At 41.1% G+C, this 21,833-nt stretch overlaps 2 protein-coding genes across 16 annotated transcripts in view; one reads left to right on the plus strand and one right to left on the minus strand.

Moving 5' to 3' along the window:
- CDAN1 (codanin 1) overlaps window positions 1-21,833 on the plus strand; it is a 95,903-nt gene that overhangs the window by 39,033 nt on the left and 35,037 nt on the right. For 4 of the 9 annotated variants that reach the window (XM_032781500.2, XM_032781501.2, XM_075065447.1 and 1 more), the window contains 2 exons: window positions 2,761-2,868; window positions 3,719-5,549. In XM_032781500.2, the coding sequence (XP_032637391.1) occupies window positions 2,761-2,868; window positions 3,719-3,844 (234 nt within the window). In that variant the 3' untranslated portion in view covers window positions 3,845-5,549. Of the gene's footprint in view, window positions 1-2,760; window positions 2,869-3,718; window positions 5,550-18,432; window positions 18,631-19,375; window positions 21,131-21,833 lie in introns of those variants that run through there. The other 5 variants (XR_012655792.1, XR_012655793.1, XR_012655795.1 and 2 more) reach the window with 4 other exon arrangements.
- The window catches only part of STARD9 (StAR related lipid transfer domain containing 9), a 171,119-nt gene continuing 157,538 nt past the window's right edge, over window positions 8,253-21,833 (minus strand). For 3 of the 7 annotated variants that reach the window (XM_032781495.2, XM_032781493.2, XM_032781499.2), the window contains 7 exons: window positions 21,320-21,428; window positions 19,320-19,462; window positions 18,294-18,358; window positions 17,991-18,196; window positions 16,839-16,918; window positions 13,806-13,964; window positions 9,913-12,001 (listed from right to left, as the gene is read on the minus strand). In XM_032781495.2, the coding sequence (XP_032637386.1) occupies window positions 11,900-12,001; window positions 13,806-13,964; window positions 16,839-16,918; window positions 17,991-18,196; window positions 18,294-18,358; window positions 19,320-19,462; window positions 21,320-21,428 (864 nt within the window). In that variant the 3' untranslated portion in view covers window positions 9,913-11,899. Of the gene's footprint in view, window positions 14,347-16,838; window positions 16,919-17,990; window positions 18,197-18,293; window positions 18,359-19,319; window positions 19,463-21,319; window positions 21,429-21,833 lie in introns of all 7 variants that reach the window. The other 4 variants (XR_004373843.2, XM_032781497.2, XM_075065444.1 and 1 more) reach the window with 4 other exon arrangements.

Raw genomic sequence — 21,833 nt, forward strand, 5'->3', positions numbered from 1 at the left:
GGCTTTTATAGGACGAACAGACGATTCTCGGAGGGCATGAGCTTCATGGGTGACATACCGGTGTGGCGTACCCGCACGTTCATACAGATCGCACATGCTAGTGGAAACAGATACTTGTCCCGAGGTGGCAGGTATATACATGCAGAGCAAGCTAGGATAATGAGTTTGTGGCAAATCAGGGGCCAGGAGATGAGGGCCCTTGTTCTGAGCCCAGTTGGAAGGTTGCTGAAGAAAGAGGGGACAGACAAATGGAAGGCTGGAGAAACTGGTTCTGGGCGTGAGGTTGGAGATCAGCATTCCTTCCCAATAAATCTACCCTGGTAAGGTATCCCTACCATTTGTGTGCCAATCACAAAATCCTACGTTGCAAAATCTGAGTCTGATCGGTGTCAAAATTTGCTAGATGACACTCGGCCTGTCGCGAGACAGTCTTAATAATGCTTATTCTCTGGGCGTATGAAGGCGCTTCCCGTGATCCACTCGGAAGTTACTTTTGCTGGCATGGGATAGGGCCGAGGGAACTCTAGCACCTTCTTACAATGGTTGTGCTCTCTAATAGATGGTGGCCAGGGAGGGCCTGCCTGCACTGTGAACAACGTGCATGCCTCACGAGTCGCCTACCAGTTTTTGAATTGCCATTCTAATATCTGATTTGTGTCCATCATTATTCCTTTTCCCGTAGGAGACTGCACCAGTTTGTGGCCCGATGTACTAGCAGGGAGGGGGCATTGCCTGGCATATATGGCGTATATTACATTGGTGGAGACGTGCAGGGGTGAATGAACCAGGTGATGGTGTGGCTGGTCTGGGTTAGGGTCCCTGTGATGGTGTCGCTGTGGTAGATATGTGGGTAGAGGTTTTGGCATCGAGGTTTGTTGCATGGCGAATTTCGGTTCCCTGAGATAGAGTTCCTCACGGTGCCAGTGTGCAGTGAACTGTGAGAAAATGGTTCAGGTTGGGTCAGGCTGTCTTGTGGGGGGAAGGACTCAGCGCCTGCCAGCGAGAGCTGTGGGCAAGGCGCTGTGAAAGGTCGCGAAGTCATTGGTCCAGGATGAGGTTTTGAGATCGCATGATGAAGCGTTGGAGGGCGGGTTTTTTAAGCTGGGGACTGGTCAAGAGCGATGGGCCAGTGGGAGTCCTGATTGGTGACCCCACTTTCACAGGCGACTAGGGGGTGGCAGGCCCAGTCCTGCGCCACAGACAACCTGCCAACGATCTGAGAACATTATTCTATCACGCAGTGCATACACCTGGCACACACTGAGTAACTTCTAGCTAAGGGAACCAATAACCAGCAACAAAACCCGGGTGATGCCAACTCTGCCGCACATAATCCACACCAGTGGATAAGCATCAAGACCTAACCAGACCAGCCCACACCATCACCGTATCAATAATCCACATGCACGTGCCCACCATAGTGTAAGGGATACGCCGCAGGAGCAACTAAGCCACAATATGCACAGCAATGCACGCCTCCTGCTTATGTCACACATCGCCAAAACGAGAACAGTCTCTTCTGAGAGAGAGAGCGATGGACACAAATCAGATGTTAAGAATTGGGCAATATACCAAAAACCTGTAGAGGAACACTTCAACCTCCCTGGCCACACCATATAGCAGACCTTAAGGTGAGGCCATCCTGCTGCAAAAAAAACTTCAGGGGATCAGACTTCAAAGACGAACTGAGTGAGCTTCAAGTTCATGTTGCAAATTTGAACACCATTTTCAGCTCAGATTGAACAAGACTGTGAATGGCTTGGGCCAACTACAGAACAGTTTTCTCACCGAACCGCTTGGTTTTCACACCTCAACTGCTAGACAGGCCCTCATCCTGTCAGCTGCTAGAAGAGGGCCTCATCCTGCCTGATTGAACAAACCTCATTATCTCTAGCTTGCTTGCATGTATATACCTGCCCCTGGAAATTTCCACTACATGCATCTGATGAAGTGGGTATTCACCCATGAAAGCTCATGCTCCAAAATGTCTGTTAGTCTATAAGGTGCCACAGGATTCTTTCCTTGTTGTGAAGGGATAAATAAAATTTCCTTATTCACTTTCTCCCAACCATTCATTATTTTATAAATCTCTATCATATCTTGCCGCAGTCATCTCTATTCCAAGCTGAACAGTCCCAGCCTTTTCAATGTCTCCTCATATGGAAGCTATTCCATATCTCTGTATTTTTTCCAGTTCTAATATATCTTTTTTTTGAGACGGGGCAACCAGAACTGCACTCAGTATTTGAGATGTGGGCATACCACGGATTTATATAGCGGCATTATTATATTTTCTTTTTATCCCTTTACTTAGGGTTCTTAACATTCTGTTAGTGTTTTTGCACATTGAGCAGATGTTTTAATAAAATGCTTCACAATGACTCCAAGATCTTGAGTGGTAGGTAGTAGCTAATTTAGACCTCATCATTTTGTATGTATAATTTGGATTATATTTTCCAGTATGCATTACTTTGCATTTATCGACATTGACGTGGTGTGATTGTTTTATTGTAGCATAGACTACATGAGCTGCAAGGGACATTTTACGTCATTCAGAATGGTAGACAATATCTACCGGGTGCAGCTTGTCCCCAGAACCCAGGGACAGAGTTTACTTCCTCCTTTCACCTTTGTTTTTTCTCCATGTTACAGATTTGAGTAAATTCAAAACATAACTTGTACAGCGTTCTTACAAAGCAGTAAATAGAGGCAGGCCATAGCCCATCTTGAGGAACTTGACACTCCTTGTTCCTTTTGCAGTGGGATTTGTTCCTTTTTATGCTTCATGGTCTTGTTGACCATGGTCTGATGGGAAATGCAGAGATAGAGAGCTGCTTGCATAGCCTCCAAGAACTTCTCTGGTCCTCAGTAAGTATTTATTTACGTTTCATTTAATATTCAGGCATGACTATGAGGATGCTGTGTCAGTTTGGCATTTTGCTTTAGTTTTTTGTACTACTCTCTCAAAGACCTAGGCCCAGATTCTTGTCTACGCAGAGTTTCGGCTTGGTGCAATATAACGTGTGCAGGGTTGTCTTAGGCTGGATCTGTGCGTGCCCTGCTCCAGCATAGATTAGAAAACCTGCCACTGTACCAGGTGACAGTGGTCCCCAAGAAACTATTAACTAGCTGGGGACAGCTAAAGTGCAGCACACTCTGGCCATCCCCTGACCTGGCCAGGCTAACAGGGGGCTGGATATGATGGCTCTGCTCCAGCTCAGAACTTCTCTATGCCAGGGGAAATTCTCAGCTGGCAAGATCTAGCTGCTTTTCTGCCTGTTTGCCATCACCAGAATGCACCAGAGAATCTAGCCTGCTGGCCAGATGTGTCAAATGTGGGTGTCTCAAATTTGTCTTCTGACAAATGTGGTCTGATTTTTTGATGTGCTCAACACCCATAAATTTTACTGCAGTTAATGGAAACTGCAGGTGCTCAGCACCTTTAAGAATCAGGCAATGAATTTTAGCTGCTGATAGGTTCGTATATAAACTAAGATGGGCACAGGAATCAAAGGGAAGGCTTGGCGTGCAAATCTGTGTGTCTTATCACTTCGGCAGCTGCGGTCGCTAGCCTGTGTCATTGTATTAACATCACAACACAAAACTTTGACCCCATTTTTGCCTGTGAAATCTCAACTTTATATTATTCAAAAGAATTTTGTATCCCTTAGTTCACACTTTTAAAAGATTGGTCTCTGATTTGCATTGTTTGTTGCAGGATTTCTTGGAAGAATTGGAAGCTATTTCTAGAATATTTATATCAGAGTATCACGTTGCAGAACCCAGGACTAGGCCTTGTGAATTGGTGAGACAACCAAGAGGTACTGTGGCAGCACAAAGCTAGTGCAGACAATCTCTGTATGGATTAAGGAACTGAGGAGAACTCGACATGTGAAATTTGATAATGCTGCTGAGTCCCTGCAGTAAGCCCCTTGCTTGGATCACAGTGCATTGAAAGGTCACTTGTGTAAAAACTGCATCAAACTTTTCCTCGAAGGAGGATCACTAGGTGTGACAGGAACACACATCCCTACATCTGGAAATGGAAATGCTTGTAAGAGTTGCTCTCTAAGTTTGGAACTCATAACCTGACCATGGTTCACAGCTGATGCTCTACACTTGTAGTGGAAACACATCATGTACTCCTGCAGCAAGAGGCTCTGAACAGCATCTGGAATCCATTCTTGTGCACAAAACCTGCTACACTGCTGGAGGGATTTCTGGTGGTTTCCCAAGGTGCTATCTTTTATCTTAACTTAGTGTGGTTTTTATAGAGTCTTTTAGGAAATACACTGTGCTACCAGGAGAAGGAAGAGATCAAACTATAGCCCAAGTTGATGAACGGATATTTATTTTTCACCATGAGCTCAAGCTTGAAGGTTTGTTTTTTAAAGTTTTTAAGACTCATTTTAAAAGTAAAATCACAAAAACAATATTTTGGAGCATTGGATCAGATATTATTTTAAAGGACATTCATGCTTATGTTTGTGTCTCACTTAACAAAAGCAGCACTTGTATTTCATGTTTTTTATAGAATTGAGGGGGAGATTATCTGGTTATCTTTTTTACTGGGGAGAGCTGACAGTATTTTAAGAGGCATTGTTTTTGTAGTGTGAGCATAAATGCCATGTATCTGTTACTGTCTTAAAAATCCTTATTGCCTTGAGTTTGGGGTTCTTCCATAGAAATATTTGTGTCTCATAAGCTCAGACTAGGGTAGTTAGATTGAAAAATGTAACTGAACGCCCATGAAGTAGCATCACTAGGATGTTGGAAGGAAGCAGTCCTATTCATGGCATGTCCATCCTCATGGATTCACCTTAAAAGGGGAACTGCCAGTATCTTAAATACAATGTTCCAAGTGTTGAGTGACTAATATGTTGCTAAAATCCAGTCCCCATCAGAGAGTTTTGCATAGGATTTGCCTCCCTGTATAAGGAAGGATTTTTTTTCTTTTGTCTAACAGGTTGATGGAGTGTCTTTTCCTCACTAAATACAGGTTATTCAAAAGCAAACAGCTAGACAAGGTAAATCCTAGGCTGTTTGCCTGGCCATTTCTATTGCTAATTAGCCTCTCTCTCACTGGTATGTGTAGGAATTCCTGGGGTAGAAAATGAAATGTCAAGGAGTTAAATTGTTTTTAAAAATCAGACTAACTACATAAATCTGGCTACTACTAAAGCCTACTGGACACAGAAAATGAGGGAAACCAAAGAGGACAATGTGCATGTTGCAACTTTTTTGGGTAGTTTTGTCACCTACTCAGACTGTTGGATGCTGGATTGAAGGAGACTGCAGATACAAGGTATCTGCCTTTTCAGTGTTTTTTTGTTTGCTGTCGTCATGCTCAGGTTGATGTTCAGTAATAATATTATCATGTGAACAAAGTGTGTGGACAGGAACAGCTGCAGCAGTATGAACTGAAAGAACAGGTGTGCTTCATGCTATAGCACACTCGCTCTTCAGGGCTCAGTATAACAGGACCATTTCACTGTTGATATCTCAGTGAAGCTGCCAGATATGCTATAATAAACAATTACCTAAATGCAGCCCTGTTTTGTTTCTGAACTGTAAGTATATAAAGCTAGAAGTGCAGAGTCACTCGTTTTTGTTTTGTTTTTTTTAAACTGGTGCAAACCAAAGCACTCAAGGATGCCCATCTCTAAGAAGCATGGCTGGGGAGCTGCACTCATCCTGTAAACACTCTGCAAAGCTTTTGTTGCAATAGTGAAGTTGCTGGGTCTCTTTCAGCCAACTCAGGTGTAACAATGACTTTGCCAACATGTTGTCCCTGCGCTGGCTGGTGAGTTGTGGTGTTCACATTATTTGTAATCAGTTTTTTATTCTGAACTTTCCCCAGCCCAAAATTGTTGGGCTGCACCTCTCTTCCTGCGAAGGCTGGAGGCCTCTCCTCCAGCCTCCAGGGTTTGTCTGTGCCATGGCATCAGATTATCTGCCGCTGATGGTGGAAACAGAGTGGTACTTCAGGCCTTCTTCCTTGCCCTTTAGCCTCTTGATTTTTAAAGTTTCTTCTGGGGCAATAACAAGCAACATCATCTTTTCCACCTCTCATCTGTTTTCTCTAGGCTCCTCCTGGGTAAGTCCACAAGACATCTTGCAGTCAGTAGAACTGCAACAGAGCCTGCATTCATATGGAGATAAACTTAAGGAGCTGCTTGGTTCATTTCCCAGGCAGATGGTTCCAGTCAACTTTAGATAGGTGGACATGAGTGTCATTGCAGTATGGATGCTCTCTGGAGTGCCAGGCTCCTCAACTTCCTTCATCCTTTCTCCAAACTCCAGGAATAAGAAAACATTAAGCCATTCTGATGGAAATCTTATACCTGCTAGAGCTAATGGCAATAAAACCTGTTCCAGGAAAGAGATTCAGGGCACTGCTCTACTTTCTTCCTAGTGAGAAAAGGGTTAGGAGGAGACTGGGCCATCCTAGACTTCAAAAAGCATGGTCAGCAAGGATGATCCATACAATGAGCATTCTAGCTTCTCTCCCCGTAATCTCTCCAGGAGACCTTTCCTACTGTTGGACCAGGAAGAGGTTTATCTGCGTAATCCCATCAGATGCTGTCATTGGCAGTTTCTCTGGTTTGCCTACAGCAATTGCTCCTGTCAGTACAAAATGCTACTCTTTTATCTATCTGTTAATCCACAGGGCACTGACAATGCTACCGGCCTGGGTGAGGAGTCTAGGAATTTAATTATACCTGTTCTTGGACTCCATGCTAATCTGGACATGATCTTCGGATACCTCATAAGAATGGCCCTACTAGTCAGACCAAGGGTCCATCTAGCCCAGTATCCTTTCTGACAGTGGCTAGTGCCAGGTGCCCCCAGAGGGAATGAACAGAACAGGTAATCATCCAGCAATCCATCCCCTGTTGCCCATTCTCAGCTTCTGGCAAACAGAGAGAGACTACATTTGTAGCTTGTGTAGATAATTTATTCCACATACCAGGAACTCGTTGCATCCCTACAAGCACCCTGTGTTCCACCACCTTATCCCCTTCTATTTTTAGGAACTTACTGCAACTCCCCCACTCTCAGGGCTTTTGTGTGCCCATTAGTGAAGGTCCCCCTGAATCCCAACAACCACCACTGCCACCATCAATGACTACTGCTTACTTTAGGGATGGGGCAGATTTTCTCTCCTGTCCTGCTCTGCATCTTCCCCTCCCCACCATCATTCTTCATGTTCCAATGGCCTCTGCAAAATGTCCTTAGTTCTTTTCTGGGACTGATTTCACCCTCCCTGCCCAAGGTACATTCTTTGGGTATCTGTTCCATGGCTTCCTGAGACTCCATGTAGTCCATCACTATCACACTTCATATTCTTCAGAAATGTATGTAGTAACGACTGTGTTCCTATACAGTTTTAGAAGCTCTTATTAGGAGGGGCCAAGCCCTGTGAAGAAGTTGAAGTGCATCCAGTAATTGCAGGAAGACAGGCACAGCCTAATACTCTATTTCTTTTCTAGGCCAGGCCAGTCAGAGAGAGAATCAGGTAACAGACTTTCAATTTTCAGTCTGCTCTCTAGTGGGGTACATCTAGTTTTTCTGTAGTTTAAGATTAAATAAATTACCCATTGAGCATTATGTTGAAAGCAGGGCCCTCATCTTCAGTGTTGTAATACAACCTCAATTACAAGCACCCCAGGACTGGAGGCTGTGTGTAACTCTGAAATGTTCTTTCAAATGTTTACAACGGAACAGTGATTTAAAAGCAGTGTTTTTCTTCTACATAGTAAGTTTAAGGATCTTAATTGAAATGAAACAAGTACAGAAACAGTTCCTTTACCTTGTTAAAATTTTTTAAAAAGGGAAAGGGATTTTTTTCGTAGCTTACATTTAACAGCACTGCACTGTATGGGGGGGGGGGGGGGGTGCGGTCTCTGCTAAAGCCTGATTGTGTACTTCTGGTTCCCAATGAAGTGTGGTTGACTGGTCAGTTCATAAGTGTGTTCTACTCAAGTGAATCCATCTGGAGTGAGGTGCCATGGGGGGGGCGGGCAGGAGAGGAGTGTATGCTTCTCTTGGGAGGAACCCTTTCTGCCTCCTTTGAGTCTAGCTAAGCATGGGAATGTCCTGTTTTCTCCATCTCCACTCTTCCTTACACAGGCATTGGAGGCTCTGTACCAGGGGTTTTAAACTCCATTTACCTTAGGCCCAATGCCCATCCTCAAATCCTCCCAGGAGGCCAGTAATGTCACTGAAGATGGTGTTCAGAAAAGAAAACATTCATATTGTATTTTTTTATTTCAAATTTCTTAGAAATAATGAAACTGTCATATAACTTTATACAATTCTTCGCCTGCCAGAGAGTTTTTAGTGTTTGCCAGACACTTGGCAACATTTCAGCTGTCAGTTTGTCGATGTTTGGCCCAGTGACTGAGCAGTTGAAACCTTCAGGATTGCATCAGATAGTTGTGGTCAGTATTTTGACTCGTTTATATTCATTGTGGAAAAAAGTGACACTGCCTGGCAACTAACGATGGTATCTCTGTCCCTCTCCCTCAGCCACTGAGAGCTGCAGGGGGCAGTGCCTGCATGTATCTCTCCTCTTTGGGCCATGACTTTGAGACCCCTGCTCGATGCCTACTCTTTAGTGGCTGCTGCTGATGGTGAGAGGTTAGGAACTAGTGTAGAGGAGGAAAGGGGTCATGTGACGTGGGAGGGAGCACTCATTCCTACCAAATCCCACTTGCTAGAAGTTTTCCCTCCCCTTCTGTAGGAAACAGTGGCCATCCAAAAAATGTGAAAATTAGCTGCTCCTCAGGTGGAGGTCAGCTAGGAAGTTGTTAGGGTTGATACTGTGAAGCGCATCTTAAAAAGTCTGAACAAGACTCAGTGCTATACTCCTGACTTCAGTATCTCCAAATTAACAGCTAGGTGTTGCTTTTTATGGAAAACGCTATAATAATGCTTTGAAGGAATTGCAAGTGTCTTGTGCTGTTTGTATTTTTGATAGAGAATTAGATAAATTTATAGAAGTTAATACGTAATTTCTCATTAGAGGATGTTATATCGAAGCCCTACAGAATTTTATCATCACGTAAGCCTTTTAGTTATTTCCTAAGTCACTTTAATGACCATTAACTTTTACATTTTGTGAGGAGCTGAGTAGACAGAGCATGTTGAGTCAAGACCATGAATGTCAGTTGGAGCATTTTCTCTACGTAGAAAATACCATTTATTATGGATATGAAAATAGCAATCCTTGCTGCGAGCGAGATGGGATAAGACATACAGTACGCTTGATTTGATTCACCATCGTTCAAATCTACTGCTATGATAGTAAAATACTGACAGGAAGTTTTTGCCTAGTCTTGATAAATACATCAGCTAGCTTTTGTCCCACTTTTCTTCTAAACAAACCAATCCCACACATTAACAGTATCATAAAATGTTATTTGCAAAAGAAGACATTTGTATAAATAGGGCTCTTTAGTATCAATTGACGATTGTATTTAAAAAAAGCTTATTAATTAGATATCAGTAAAAATAAAAATTAGCTTCATCAGCATATAAAAACTTCAAAATAAGTGCATATATAAATAACTTAATTTGTAAACATAGAAAAACAATCATGTATTTATAAAAATAAACATCTGATGCACTGTACAATAAGACATTATCCTTCAATAGGCACTGTCACTGACCTCCTTGAGTCGTTCTAGATGTCGTTCCTGAAAATACTGTTTTCTCATTAAGAGTGCCATGTCCAAAATAATGGAAAACAAGCAAACCTTTCACTTAAACAGCAAATATTTTATGGGTTATATGAAGATTTCATACCTTTCCCTGTCTAGTTGCATTAAAATAGCTTATTGGCACTTTCCCGATTGCAATGTGCTATAGCTACTGCTAAGGCCTTGGCTACACTGGCACTTTACAGCGCTGCAGCGTTGGAGCATGTAAGCTAATCCCCATGGGGAGGTGGAGTACCTGTAGCAGTGGGAGAGCTCTCTCCCAGCGCTGGCACCACAACCATGCTCACACTTCAAAGCGCTGCAGCCATACCCTAAGTCTGAATTGAAGGGTTCTGGGGTACTTAGAGCCAGGAGGAGGAATTTTGCTTCATGCACTTAAAGTCCACCCCCAAGTAACAAATCAATACACGATGGCTTTTTTTAGTGGAAAGCAGGAAATAGATTGTTATCCCTTTAAATGTTAGAGTGCAGCATGGGGGCTTGTCACTTGCTGAAAGCTATTTCTGGAATTTGTTTTCTCTGGTAGGTGAGTGATTAATGAAGTTGTTGAGTAGGTGCTAAGCAATTACTCATCCCTGTCACACTAGAACAAAGATTTGATCTGAATATTTTACTTTACTTTAATTTTCTGGAGCATTTGACACAAACGGGTGTCTAATTTACTGTGCTTAAGGACTGGATTCTGCTTTGTTAGGCATGTGCACCCTCAGTGAAGTAGGTGGATTGCAGAGTTGAACTGAAGGCGCAGACTAGCCCTCCGATTCTAAAGGTGCACTGGACTTGCTGAAATTAAGAAAAACAGCCATGATTTTTTTCACCCCAACATGGCCCCTAAGGCTGGTTGTCTAAGTTAGATGCTTTATATAAAGTGCAGTACTACCTTGGACAGCAGGGACCTCTACCCCTTACAAGCAATAAAATGCCTTAAGTGGTTCTCTGCTATAGCAATGTTGAAGAGCTTTACCCAAAATAATAATACAGCTCAATGAAACCTAGTCCCTTAATTATTTTTAAAAGAATTTCATGACTGAATTTTATAGGAAGAGGGTTTTCTGTATATAAAGCTTTAAAGCAGGAGTTTCAGACAAAACTCAGCTGGAGATTTTCTCCCAGCCATGCGCTCATAAGGAATGCTACAAGGGAACTGTGAACAGAAAGGCTCTGTACCTTAGCAACTGTCCCATTGTAGCCAATGTCACAGGCTAGAGAATCTAGTTGGTACAGGTGAGAAAAAGAATGGAACAGCCATCAGGACAAAGCTAAACTTTTCATGTTTGCAGGATTTTAATTCTAGAAACAACTTGAATCATCAGTTCTATTTTAAGAATAATAAATAGTCTCACTTTACAACTGTCAGTTTGGTTTCTCCACTTCAAAGCACCTAATTCTGCATTATAATGATCGTGTAGTAGCGCACTAATAAATTGCATCTCCTGAGGTATGTTTTTTTTGCCACTGTTGCTGAATAGTGACAGTTTGATATACTGGATTTAGCTCTTCATTCAAGCGGGGTGTAGAATGATTAGTTTGTCATGCTGTTAACATTTTAACCCTGCCAAGATGAGGTGACTCCTCCAGGTGGGCAAGCTGACTTTATCTACAATGTTTATTATGATGCCTCTATCTGTAAGCATAATTCTTGTCAGATGCTACAAGGAGCAGTACCATAGATTTGTTTCTCTATATAAGGGCTTGTAAAAAGCCTCTGGCCATGATATACTCTAACACCACTTCTTTTTTCTTGGAAGGATTGCACTTTGAAATGGCTGTAACCTGCCTTTTGCACCCAAGCAGATTTCTGCATATAGAGGTTGAATGCTTGCAAGGTGACCACTCTCTGCCTTTGCTGACAGAACTTCTACAGGCAGTACTTTTTCCCACTACTGAACAGCAGGTGCAGATAGGGACCTACCTCTGGTAAGGACAAGTACCCCAGAAATGTTTACTCTTTGAACAGTGATTCCTGGAGCTGCTGCTCTTCCGTTTGTTTGCTTCAGTAATAGCTTTGCCCATGGCTGGTTAGCCTGTGGCGTCTCATCTCCAGTTCTGAAGTGGGACATCTTTTCTAAGCCAAAATGTTACTTTGGAAGATAAAGACTTTCACATCTATTCCTTGGTACTTAGCAGCTGTCTCCCACTGTAACTGTGTCTGGTTCTGTTGTTAACTAACATTGTTAACTAGCAAAATAATGTGCTAGCCTAGCAATCACCAGAGGCTGCCGCTTAACAATGGAGCTCAGAAGCTGTGCAGGGATAGCTGGGGCGCCAAGATCGACCTGCAGAAATTAAAATAGAAGGGTTGTCATCAGTGCTCTTGAGTCAAGACTGTTTTTCCAGTGTGGGTTTCCAATGGCTAAATGGTGTAAGAGTATCCAGTAAAGTCCCTGTGTCACAGAATGTGCCAGCAGGCCACAAATAACGATGAGTCAGGAAAAAGGCAATAGTGTTTAATAGTATGATTGAAATCTGAAGTTAAAATTAAGTCTGCCTACTTCATACTGCTGTTGTATAAGAGAGAGTCAACTGCAGTGCTAAGGTATGATTTGAGCAAATGTAATTTGTGGTTTGATTTACAGCTTGTGACTTTAAGTCAGCTTCAAATTCATAAGAACAAGCTGCTCTGACAAATTATGCAAATTCAGTGTATACTATACTGCAGAAAATTAAGTAGGCACACTAAAGCCCTTAGTCACTGAAAGTACTGTAAACAATGATTTAGGGAGAGCATTATACAATAGAACAGACAATTGAAAAATGGGGATGAAAAGTTCTTTGAGGAAAAATATAACCTTCATTAAATTTTAGCTCTCAGGGTATAACATTACTACACAGTCCCATTCCTTTTTATTTTTAACATGCAGGTGAAAAAACATGCTCTTAACATCCAAACTAATTCTAACACAAACTTCTGTATCACAGTTCATTGAAATGAGGGGGATCCTGTTTTCTCTCTTAAATACTCCCTAGTCTGTTCACTGAACTTGGCAATGGGGGATTGAGTTTTACAATTCTTTGCTTTCTTGTAGCTGGCACCATAGTACTAGTCCTATGTTGTAAGAATGAAAGATGCGACTATGATAGTGATTTTCCATTTCACTGTTTCACTTTTACATTTGTTGTCTGTCAGGTTCATTGACTTCCCCCTTGCTCTTGTATTATCTCCAAGAGTGAAGGCTAACTTGTAAACCACCTTCTGTGACCCCCTCTAATTTGTCGTCTCTCCTGTACTCACTTTCATTACCTGGCTCTGATCCCTTTCTGCTTGAGATAGGGGCTGAAATGATGATCGTACGCTCAATGGAGGTCTTGCATAATGGCAGTGTGTTACTGTATTATTTTCAATCTCATTCTTTATACATTCTGGCATTTTGTTTAATAGCTGCAAGAAAATACACAGACTACTGTGGTGATTGTTTACTTTCAGTTGCAGAGCCACACAAATGAAAAATTACAGTTTGCATATAGTCAAACTGCCTTTATGGAAGGCTCTCAAACCTGTTAATTATCCTTCTGACATCTAGGTAAGTATTATACCCATTTTACAACTGAGACACAATCATTAGGAGAGTGGAAACTATAACCTTGGATTCTGGGACTTATTAGACACCATTATCTTTCTAACCCTAGACAGATGCAATGTATTGAGCTCCAACAAATGCCAAGTATGTGCTGTATAGATTTTGCTCACTAAAAATCTTATAGTTAACACCTTGTGTAAACCAGTCTTTAGATGCTGTAATATCAATAAAGGGATCTATCTACATTACATACGGAATCAGGTGCCCTGACATGATTGTAACAAAGTTGTCTTCATACTAGCTTAAACAGTGTTCCAATATGTAATATAGGCTGGAACTTAAGTCTCTCTTGTAATCAGGCTACCACTGTGCTCACAACAATCTCACTGAATTTAGTATGATTTAAAATCTGTCAACATAAGACTGGCAAAGTGCTCATGCTAGTATATTGAGACTTAGTTGTCCCTAACCCATTTCTGCAGTGAGAGTATTATACATCAGAAAATGCTTAGATTAAACTGGATGTGTAACTGAATCAAAACATTTGCAGGGAATCTCTCACCTGTGCCATGTAAATGACTCTGGTGATGTCTTTTCCATTTACTCTATCAGGTTCCAATATCCAAGCGCTTGGCAGAATCTCCCCTCGTACCATTTCTTTACAAGGACGAGGCATGGACTCATCGTAGATAGACTGTATAGCTAAAATCGACAAGTTTTCCTGCATACAATAGAGTGCCAAAAACAGTTATTTATTTAGCATAGAGAAGGCACAGTACAAGTTACACAGATGAAATAGTTTGGACACAGTACACTGAGACAAAGTCTGGTCCAAAGGGATGCTGATACCTATTAGTCCTGAGCAAAGGAAATGCCTCAACCAGCTCATACCCATTCATTTAATAAACAAAAAATGCTCTTAGGTATGTCCTATTACCTGTGAGGGGATCCTCTCCAAGAATCCCACTTCCCTCTAGCCAGAGAGAAGAAAAGTGACAATCTGTTTACAATATAAGGTACCATTGATTTGAATCACCTACAATAAAGTTAGCTAAATTCACTCACCTTTCAGTGCAGACAGCTCAATCTGTTAAGGCACAGTCCTAACACAAGCAATATAAATTGTGTGATGAATTTTAAAGGTAAAACACCACCATGTGCTGTTTATTCGAGGCAATGATTCATATATAAATACTGTAGTACTTAAATGTTAGCTTAACCTAGTTTTTTATAGAATGTGAAAGCAGAAGGAGAAACCTGGACAAGAATGCCAACCTCTGTAAGACACTTATAATAACCAACTGGTGGATGCCCCAATCTCCTGCAGCTGGAATACAGGTAAACAAATGTGTAACATCAGCTCATCTAAAACTGAGTGTCAAGCAGCTGTGGATCCTGGACTTCATTACACAGATGAGAGGAGGGAAGGGAAAAAACTAAGTTTCATACACTTCAAAGAAAAATAAAAACTAGGGGGTTGTCTAGACTAGATTTAAAAAAACACCCTTTCTCCCTCCCCCACCCCCACCCCCACCCCAAAGTTGAAACACCATATTGCTCCTAATCTTGGTGCAGTTTAAACAATGATATGTTAGGTTGATGGGAGTAGAGTGCACCCTAGAAAATAAGACATTCTGAAGTGGGGAATAATTTGTGATAAACAGAAAAGAGAAAGGCATTGCTGATGAAAGGGACTCCTCACAGAGATAAATGTCAACTATGAACGCAAGCTAACCCCTAGAACTTACTCAAGTTTTGGTATGTCATGTCTTCTGTATGACTCCCAAACAGTACGTAAGAACGGCCATACTGAGTCAGACCTAAGGTCCACCTAGCCCAGTATCCTGTCTTCTGACAGTGGCCAATGCCAGGTGCCCCAGAGGGAATGAACAGAACAGGTAATCAAGTGATCCATCCCATTGCCCATTCCCAGCTTCAAAAAGTTAAGTCCACTGGGTTGGAAAATGTATTACAATAGATCAGCGTGGCATTACTTTTAACAGGAAACTGAATGCATGCATACAGAGGTCTTAGCCAGCCAGGATGTGACTGTACACAGCCCTAGCCTTCCTCAGCAAAGTTGCCATAGGGAGTCTGCTACCACATATTTCAAAGTATACTGCTGAACTTCTGGCACGCAGAAGCAAGGTCCACACAGCCAGTTAGTGCATGGCAAACTAGTACTTGTTGCAAACTAAGACTCCATGTAGATCTTTGAGAACAATTTAACCAAATCTTTAGATAACAAAGTGACGAAACTTGAAGTAGGTTACGGTTAGAGGTTACATTTTTATACCTACTGGTGAATCTGCAGAGACAGTAAAGCTAGTTTAAAATCATTAGTGTCTCAGTACAGCAACTCACTAAGCATGTGCTTAATGTTTAGCATTTGAGTAGCCCAACTGAAGTCAATGGGACTGCTCCTGTGCTTAAATGTGGTGTTGGACTGCAGCCTAAGTGCATACTTGGTATTAGTGTGTGAGTCTTTAAAGAGGAACCATGGCTATGAATAATCTAGGAAGGCCATTTTGAACTGACATTTCCATTTTAAGCTATTACCTAAATTTAAAATTGCATTTGGTTGAGGCCCTAGCATTCAAGTAACTTATTTTTACATGCATTTGATTTACTAATTGATAAAAAGGACTTGTATTAAGTTTCATTTATTTAAGTTTGTAAACAGCATCATATACACTTCTGTGTTTTTAAATTGTATTTTCACTAATAAAATGTAAGGTATCTTAAGTCTATGCTTTAACTAAATAACGTGAAATTCAATAAATTCCTGAGAGACATGATACGGGCAGCTGATAACATAACCAATGGTCCCTTCTGGCCTCGGAATCTATGAAATGTTACTAGATATTTAGTTTACTTTTTTCATATTTATTTATCCTAATGGCCTAAGGGTCATTGTTCAGGCATTCCTCACTCCAAATGTGGTGCGAGATAAAATCTGCTGTAGTTCCAGATATTATACACTGCTCTCTTTACTGATGCATTATTTTTATGTGTGAATACTGAAGCTTTTTGAACTATGATTCTTTAACAATCCTAATGGCAATACTTCTGCTTGCATCTTTGCTCTGGCATCCTCGCCATGCTGGGTTATTCCACAAACCATGCTCCCATATCAATAGAAGTATAAAATCTTTGTGCTGGGCCAACAAGCAGCACCTCCATGCTCTGCTCACTCCTTTCAGATGAATACCAGAGTGGTTTGTTGCCAAAGCATTTTACATTGTGCATCAGCAAATATGTCTGGAAAATCTTCCCCCTTGTATTCTACGGACTTAACTTTCAAAGGCACCAGCCCTACGTGCTGTTCAGGATGCAACCCAAGTTATTTTATTCTTATGTTCTGATAAATCTACCTTGTAATATAAGGAATCAGGTTAGAATTTGAGAATCAACATCTGAACTCTCAGCACCAATAAGGACTCCAGCAGCACAAGCAAATCTCTCTTCCCACCTAATTCATAAGGGTGTACAACTGTGGACCCTCTTTCCCATACCCCGTCTTCTTCTTGAACAGTAATCTTAAACAGTTTAGATTACCGGCAGGCTACATCTTGGAAAGTACTGATAAATTTACCTCTTTGGCCTCTACGGTGATGCAGCAGAAATCCCGTGGTTGCTTTAGGTAACACAATGAAGTATCACTCACCAAATATACTGTAAAAAATTGAGGGGAGTGAGAGAGAGGAAAAAAAAAAAATCACACTACAGCAACTATACATGGCTACCTGCTTTTGAATGTTTCTTCTTTAGAAGAAACTTATTCCTCATCTGTACAATTCTCCACTGCCTTCAAAGCTTATAAATGCCTGAATATTAACTTGTCCATGCTGAAAAGCAACATAGACTAATGCAAAAGACAACCTATTGCACCCAATTTCTACAGTTTCTGCCACTGCTGACTGAGTTCAGAACTCTGTCCAACAGAAATGTTGAGACATATCTATGGATTAGAACTGAGGGGAGAGACAGCTCCTTAAGGAGTTGGTGACATGAAACTGTAATGAGTCAAATCAGCTATTTAAAAAGCCCCTTGTTACATATTTATTCTCATAACTTTCAGGCACACGTCTTTATTTTTTCTGTCAAAAGCCATGCACACCAGTAGTACTATAGATGAATATTTAATAATAATAGTTCCAAGGATCTTCCAAGAGATAATAATATATATTTTTAAAATAACAAAACATTTGTTTTACAAACAGCTCATTGTTTCTGTAGAAGCTAGTATGTTACAGTGGGTCAATAAAACAGTGAATATTCTGGGCATACTGAGCGTAAGATGAACTTTTTAAAACACAAGTAACATTCTAAAGTAACACCTAGGCTCTGGCTTTGAAATTCTTCATTACAGAGGGTCTGAGATAAGGGTGAATCTGTCTCCTTTATTTATTCAAATAGGTTGAGCTTCTGTGGTCTCAAAAGGTCCTGGGTCTCTCTGAATCAATGGTGCTACATCAAATTGACACCATCTGAGGATCTGACCCTCCACGTACAGTGTCAGAGTGGGTATTTACCAAAAGCATCTCACTTCACGTGTCTGTTGTTCAGTTTATGATGTGGTTTTCACTACAGTAGGTTACATTTATTCTTTGACTTTTCAACCTCATCTCTTCTGATAAAATGGCTAGCAATGGGAATTGATAACTTTCTTCAGAGGACAGAGACAGCTATGAACCAATTGCCATAAAGTTCCCCTTACACACAGCAATCCCAATTGATAACTCACCCAGCTGAATATGGCTCATTACTTTCTTATGTACTTGAGCTGTGTTAATGGTTTTGTCATACATATGCCTTTTGCCAGGGTCTTTCACCATGCACCACACATTGGGAAGGGGTCTTTCAATCACTCCAGCTCCCAAAAACCCATGCTTAGTTGCTGATGGGAAGACTTTGTAATAAACCAGTACCTCTTTTTCTGTACACTGGTATCTAAAGAAAAATGACACGCTTCAGGTATTTGCACTAAAGACAACATAGAAATGTGTCCCAAGTACCCCAAAAAGGAAAACATCTGGCATATACTTACTTCCAACCAGCTGCTGCCTGGCATTTGTAAAAGTTCCTCAGGTTATTTGAACAGGCTGCCATAACCTTAAAAATTACAATTCAGAGATGTAATCAAGGGAAAGCGCCTGATCTATAAATTGTGTTCACCTGTCTTGCAGCACAGCAGTTTGCCTCAGCCAGACTGAAGAGCAAGTCTTAACTGTTTGTGTGTGAATTAAGTGTATACAACCAGTCATGCCACAGTGGTAAGACCACACCTCCCCACTGCCTATTGTGGGAGGGTTGACAGGACAGTATATAACTGCCCCTCCACTTGGAGCACAGCTGATGTTCTCCCAGTGTGATTCCAATCAGAGGTATGTCAAGTTTGGCTCTCCCACCCTCTGCATGCACGTGCGCACGCACATTCCAGTCATGCTGGATACAGCCAGGTCAATAAGCCAGGAAGCATTAGGCAGAAAGCAGAGCGCTTTAAGAGAAGAGACCAAGATGGATAGACAGAAATTCCTTGGATCTAGTATTACTGTATGTATCCTTTGCACAGTGTTAAAACTTAACTGAAATTTGGGGAGAAAAGTATTAGTTTAAAATCCCCATCCCAGTGATGTTGAAATGGTCAGCTACAGTGCTACAATGAAGTTTAAGTCTAGTAAACTTGTACAATTGCCTGGAATGATTGAGAACAAGCATGTTACAAAATCTGTAAAACTACAGCCTGTTGCCCTCGCCAAACCTTCACCATTATGGTGCTCACCAATGTAGGCCATCTGGTTATTTTAAAATTCTAAATAATACACAACAGTCAGAACCCCATGGCTGCAACCTGACTTGCTTCACTTCTGCCATTTCAATTTCTCTGAGCATCCTTATATACAATTGACCAATAAAAAAGGGCAGGCCACAGTGAGCTGTCATGGTCAAATCAGCTTTCTAGATAGCTGAGCAAGGAGTGCAACAGATGTCCCAGACAGCGTGTTGTTGGAAACCTGCCGCACACTCTGTTAGGAAATACAGAAATAGATAATGACCATGCTCATTTACTCACCTCAGTGATAGCATTAGCCAAAATGTGTTTGGACAAATCCTGGTATTCTTTTGTAGGAGAGGAGCTGACTGAAAGAGTTAGTCCAGGACTGACCCTATGGCTGATGCTAGTAGATAGAAGTGGTGGCTGAACTCTGCCGCTCTCTGTGGAAGGTGAAGAAGTTAAAGGAGACGTCTTTGAAATGGAGAGGAAAAAAATATTCTATTCAGGCTACTATACCATCTCCATCACCGTGGTACCCAAGTACCTCACAGTAGTACATTCAGCAATGTGACTACTATCGTGCAGCTTTCTCAAGGGGAAAATTGAATGTAGATATTTCAAAATAATCTGAGTGCTGTGCGATGTGTTTATATCAGCAATGGCAAAGAAGTGCATCTTACTCTTGGAACACAAAAGGGATGGGGAAGGTGGTGGTTCTTCAGCATCTCACTTCCTATAGCAACAAGATGTATACTTCGCTACAAGTTATGAAAGCCACAAAAATACTCTTTAAAAAAAAAAAAAAGAGACTGCAAAGGAAACTGCCTTAAAACTGACTACCTTGACATCTATCCAGTTCTGAAACGTCCGTCACATGATTCACTCCACATATATATTCAATGACATTATTCTTAAATGATCACTCTTAGAATCTTGGGTTGTAGGTTGATCCACCTGCAGCTGTTAAAGGTAGATGTAAATTAGAATAGCCCTAATGATGCTCTCGAACAGCACAGGGGCTGTCACCATGGAGAGAGAACACCAGGACCTGGGCAGTGTCAAGGAAAAATTTAAGGCTCCTCTCCACACCACCCCAATTTGCACTCTGTTAATTTAGTCCAAACTAAGGCTATAGCCTAATATGTCAGGATTTTCTGGGATGATCTCACCTATTTTGTGCTGGTTTCACTGAGTGTGCATAATGCACTCCTAATGCTGCTGAAAATATTTAAAGAAATAAGTAGCAGGCAGAGCTACTCATGAGTTGGCAGATACGCTAAAGCACAATTGACATCTGCTTGTTCTCCTTTAGTTGTGTAGGCCTTAGTTGCAGATTTTTTCAAACCTCAGTTGAATACTGGAAACTAACAAGGTAAGACAGTATGCTAGGGAAAAAGATTTCATTCCCTGCAGCTTTTCAAAGAGGAGAGGATTAAATCTAAATTGGAGAATCTCCATCAAAATTGGTAACTGAAGAAGGGCTGATAATCAAGAAGGGCTGATAACTCAGAAATAACCAAAAGGCTATTAATACTTTTCACTTAAATAGAGCTTCTTGTGATACCGGTATGTATTATTAAGATAAGTGTTATTAGGTCCATTGTGCAAATAGGTAGATTGAAGCAGAAGAGGTAAATCAGTAACAACTGAGAACAGAACCCATTTAACTCTTAATCCTCTAATCACTCAATCACATAAATGTAAGCAAGGCAAGATGGGAGGGATTGCAAGAACTACTGATGCACATCTTGTTTTTATCATCTCTGCCCGGAAGACCACCCTCTCATAATTAAGTTGCAGTTTGGTTTAAAGGGTATTGATACATATATACGTAAAATAGCTGTGCACACAAGTCAGTGTGTGTATAATGCAATTTGCAAGTCTACACTTGAAAATCTAGCCTCAAACTTCTTTGTTTCAAGGCATTTATACTCTGGTCCTCCTATCTGAAGATGTTGCATTGTTACCTATATCCAAGTACTAACATGGGAACTGCTTCATATGAACCTCTGTTTGTACAGTGCCTAGCAAAATGAGATTCTGGTCCGTCACTGGGGCTCCTAACTTCTACGGAAATGTAAATACATAAATAAAGTGATAATAATACATCCTATTGCAGTTTTCAATAAATTTCATTTAGACTGGACACTGGTAGTCAAGATTTTTCTGAAGATGCATAGTAGCAAGATAGCTTCAAAAAGCTAGAATCAAATCAAAACTGGATGATTGCACAGATAATAAATCCACACAGATTTATGATGTGAATCCCAGTTTAAGCACATATTTTTTCTACTTACCACATTCTGATTTCTTTTGTAGTTGCTCTAACACATGAAGTTGACTATTTCTAACAGCTGAGCGACCTCTTGTATCTCCTCTTGGGAGCTCTGCACTTTCAGGAGAAATCTGTTATTCAAAAAAAAAGGCAAAAATAGTTTGTAGTGAGGACTAGGAAAAGAAGTTTAAACTACCTAATTAAACAAGTACTATGCTTATAGCCTGAAACCTTCTTTACAAAGCTGGTATCTATATATTAGTTTAGGGAGACCCTTTCCTTCCACTATGCTCTGAGAATGCTCTGGTTACCTAACTTTTAGCTAGTAAAACTGTTAGAGTTGTTAACAGTGTAATGCAGTGTCTTGAAATCGAAGTTATACAAATCCTGGGTCATATTAAAGAAGTGAAGACTATCATTTCAGTCATCTTCCTCTGCAGTTATAATGTGGTGACCTGCATTTAACATCTTCGGAGCATGGCACACACTTGGACCTGGACAGGTTGAGAGCCCTGATTGACCATTAACCTGTCCCA

This window comes from Chelonoidis abingdonii, chromosome 4, assembly GCF_003597395.2.
Source record: "Chelonoidis abingdonii isolate Lonesome George chromosome 4, CheloAbing_2.0, whole genome shotgun sequence".
In the NCBI taxonomy this organism is placed as follows: Eukaryota; Metazoa; Chordata; order Testudines; family Testudinidae; genus Chelonoidis; species Chelonoidis abingdonii.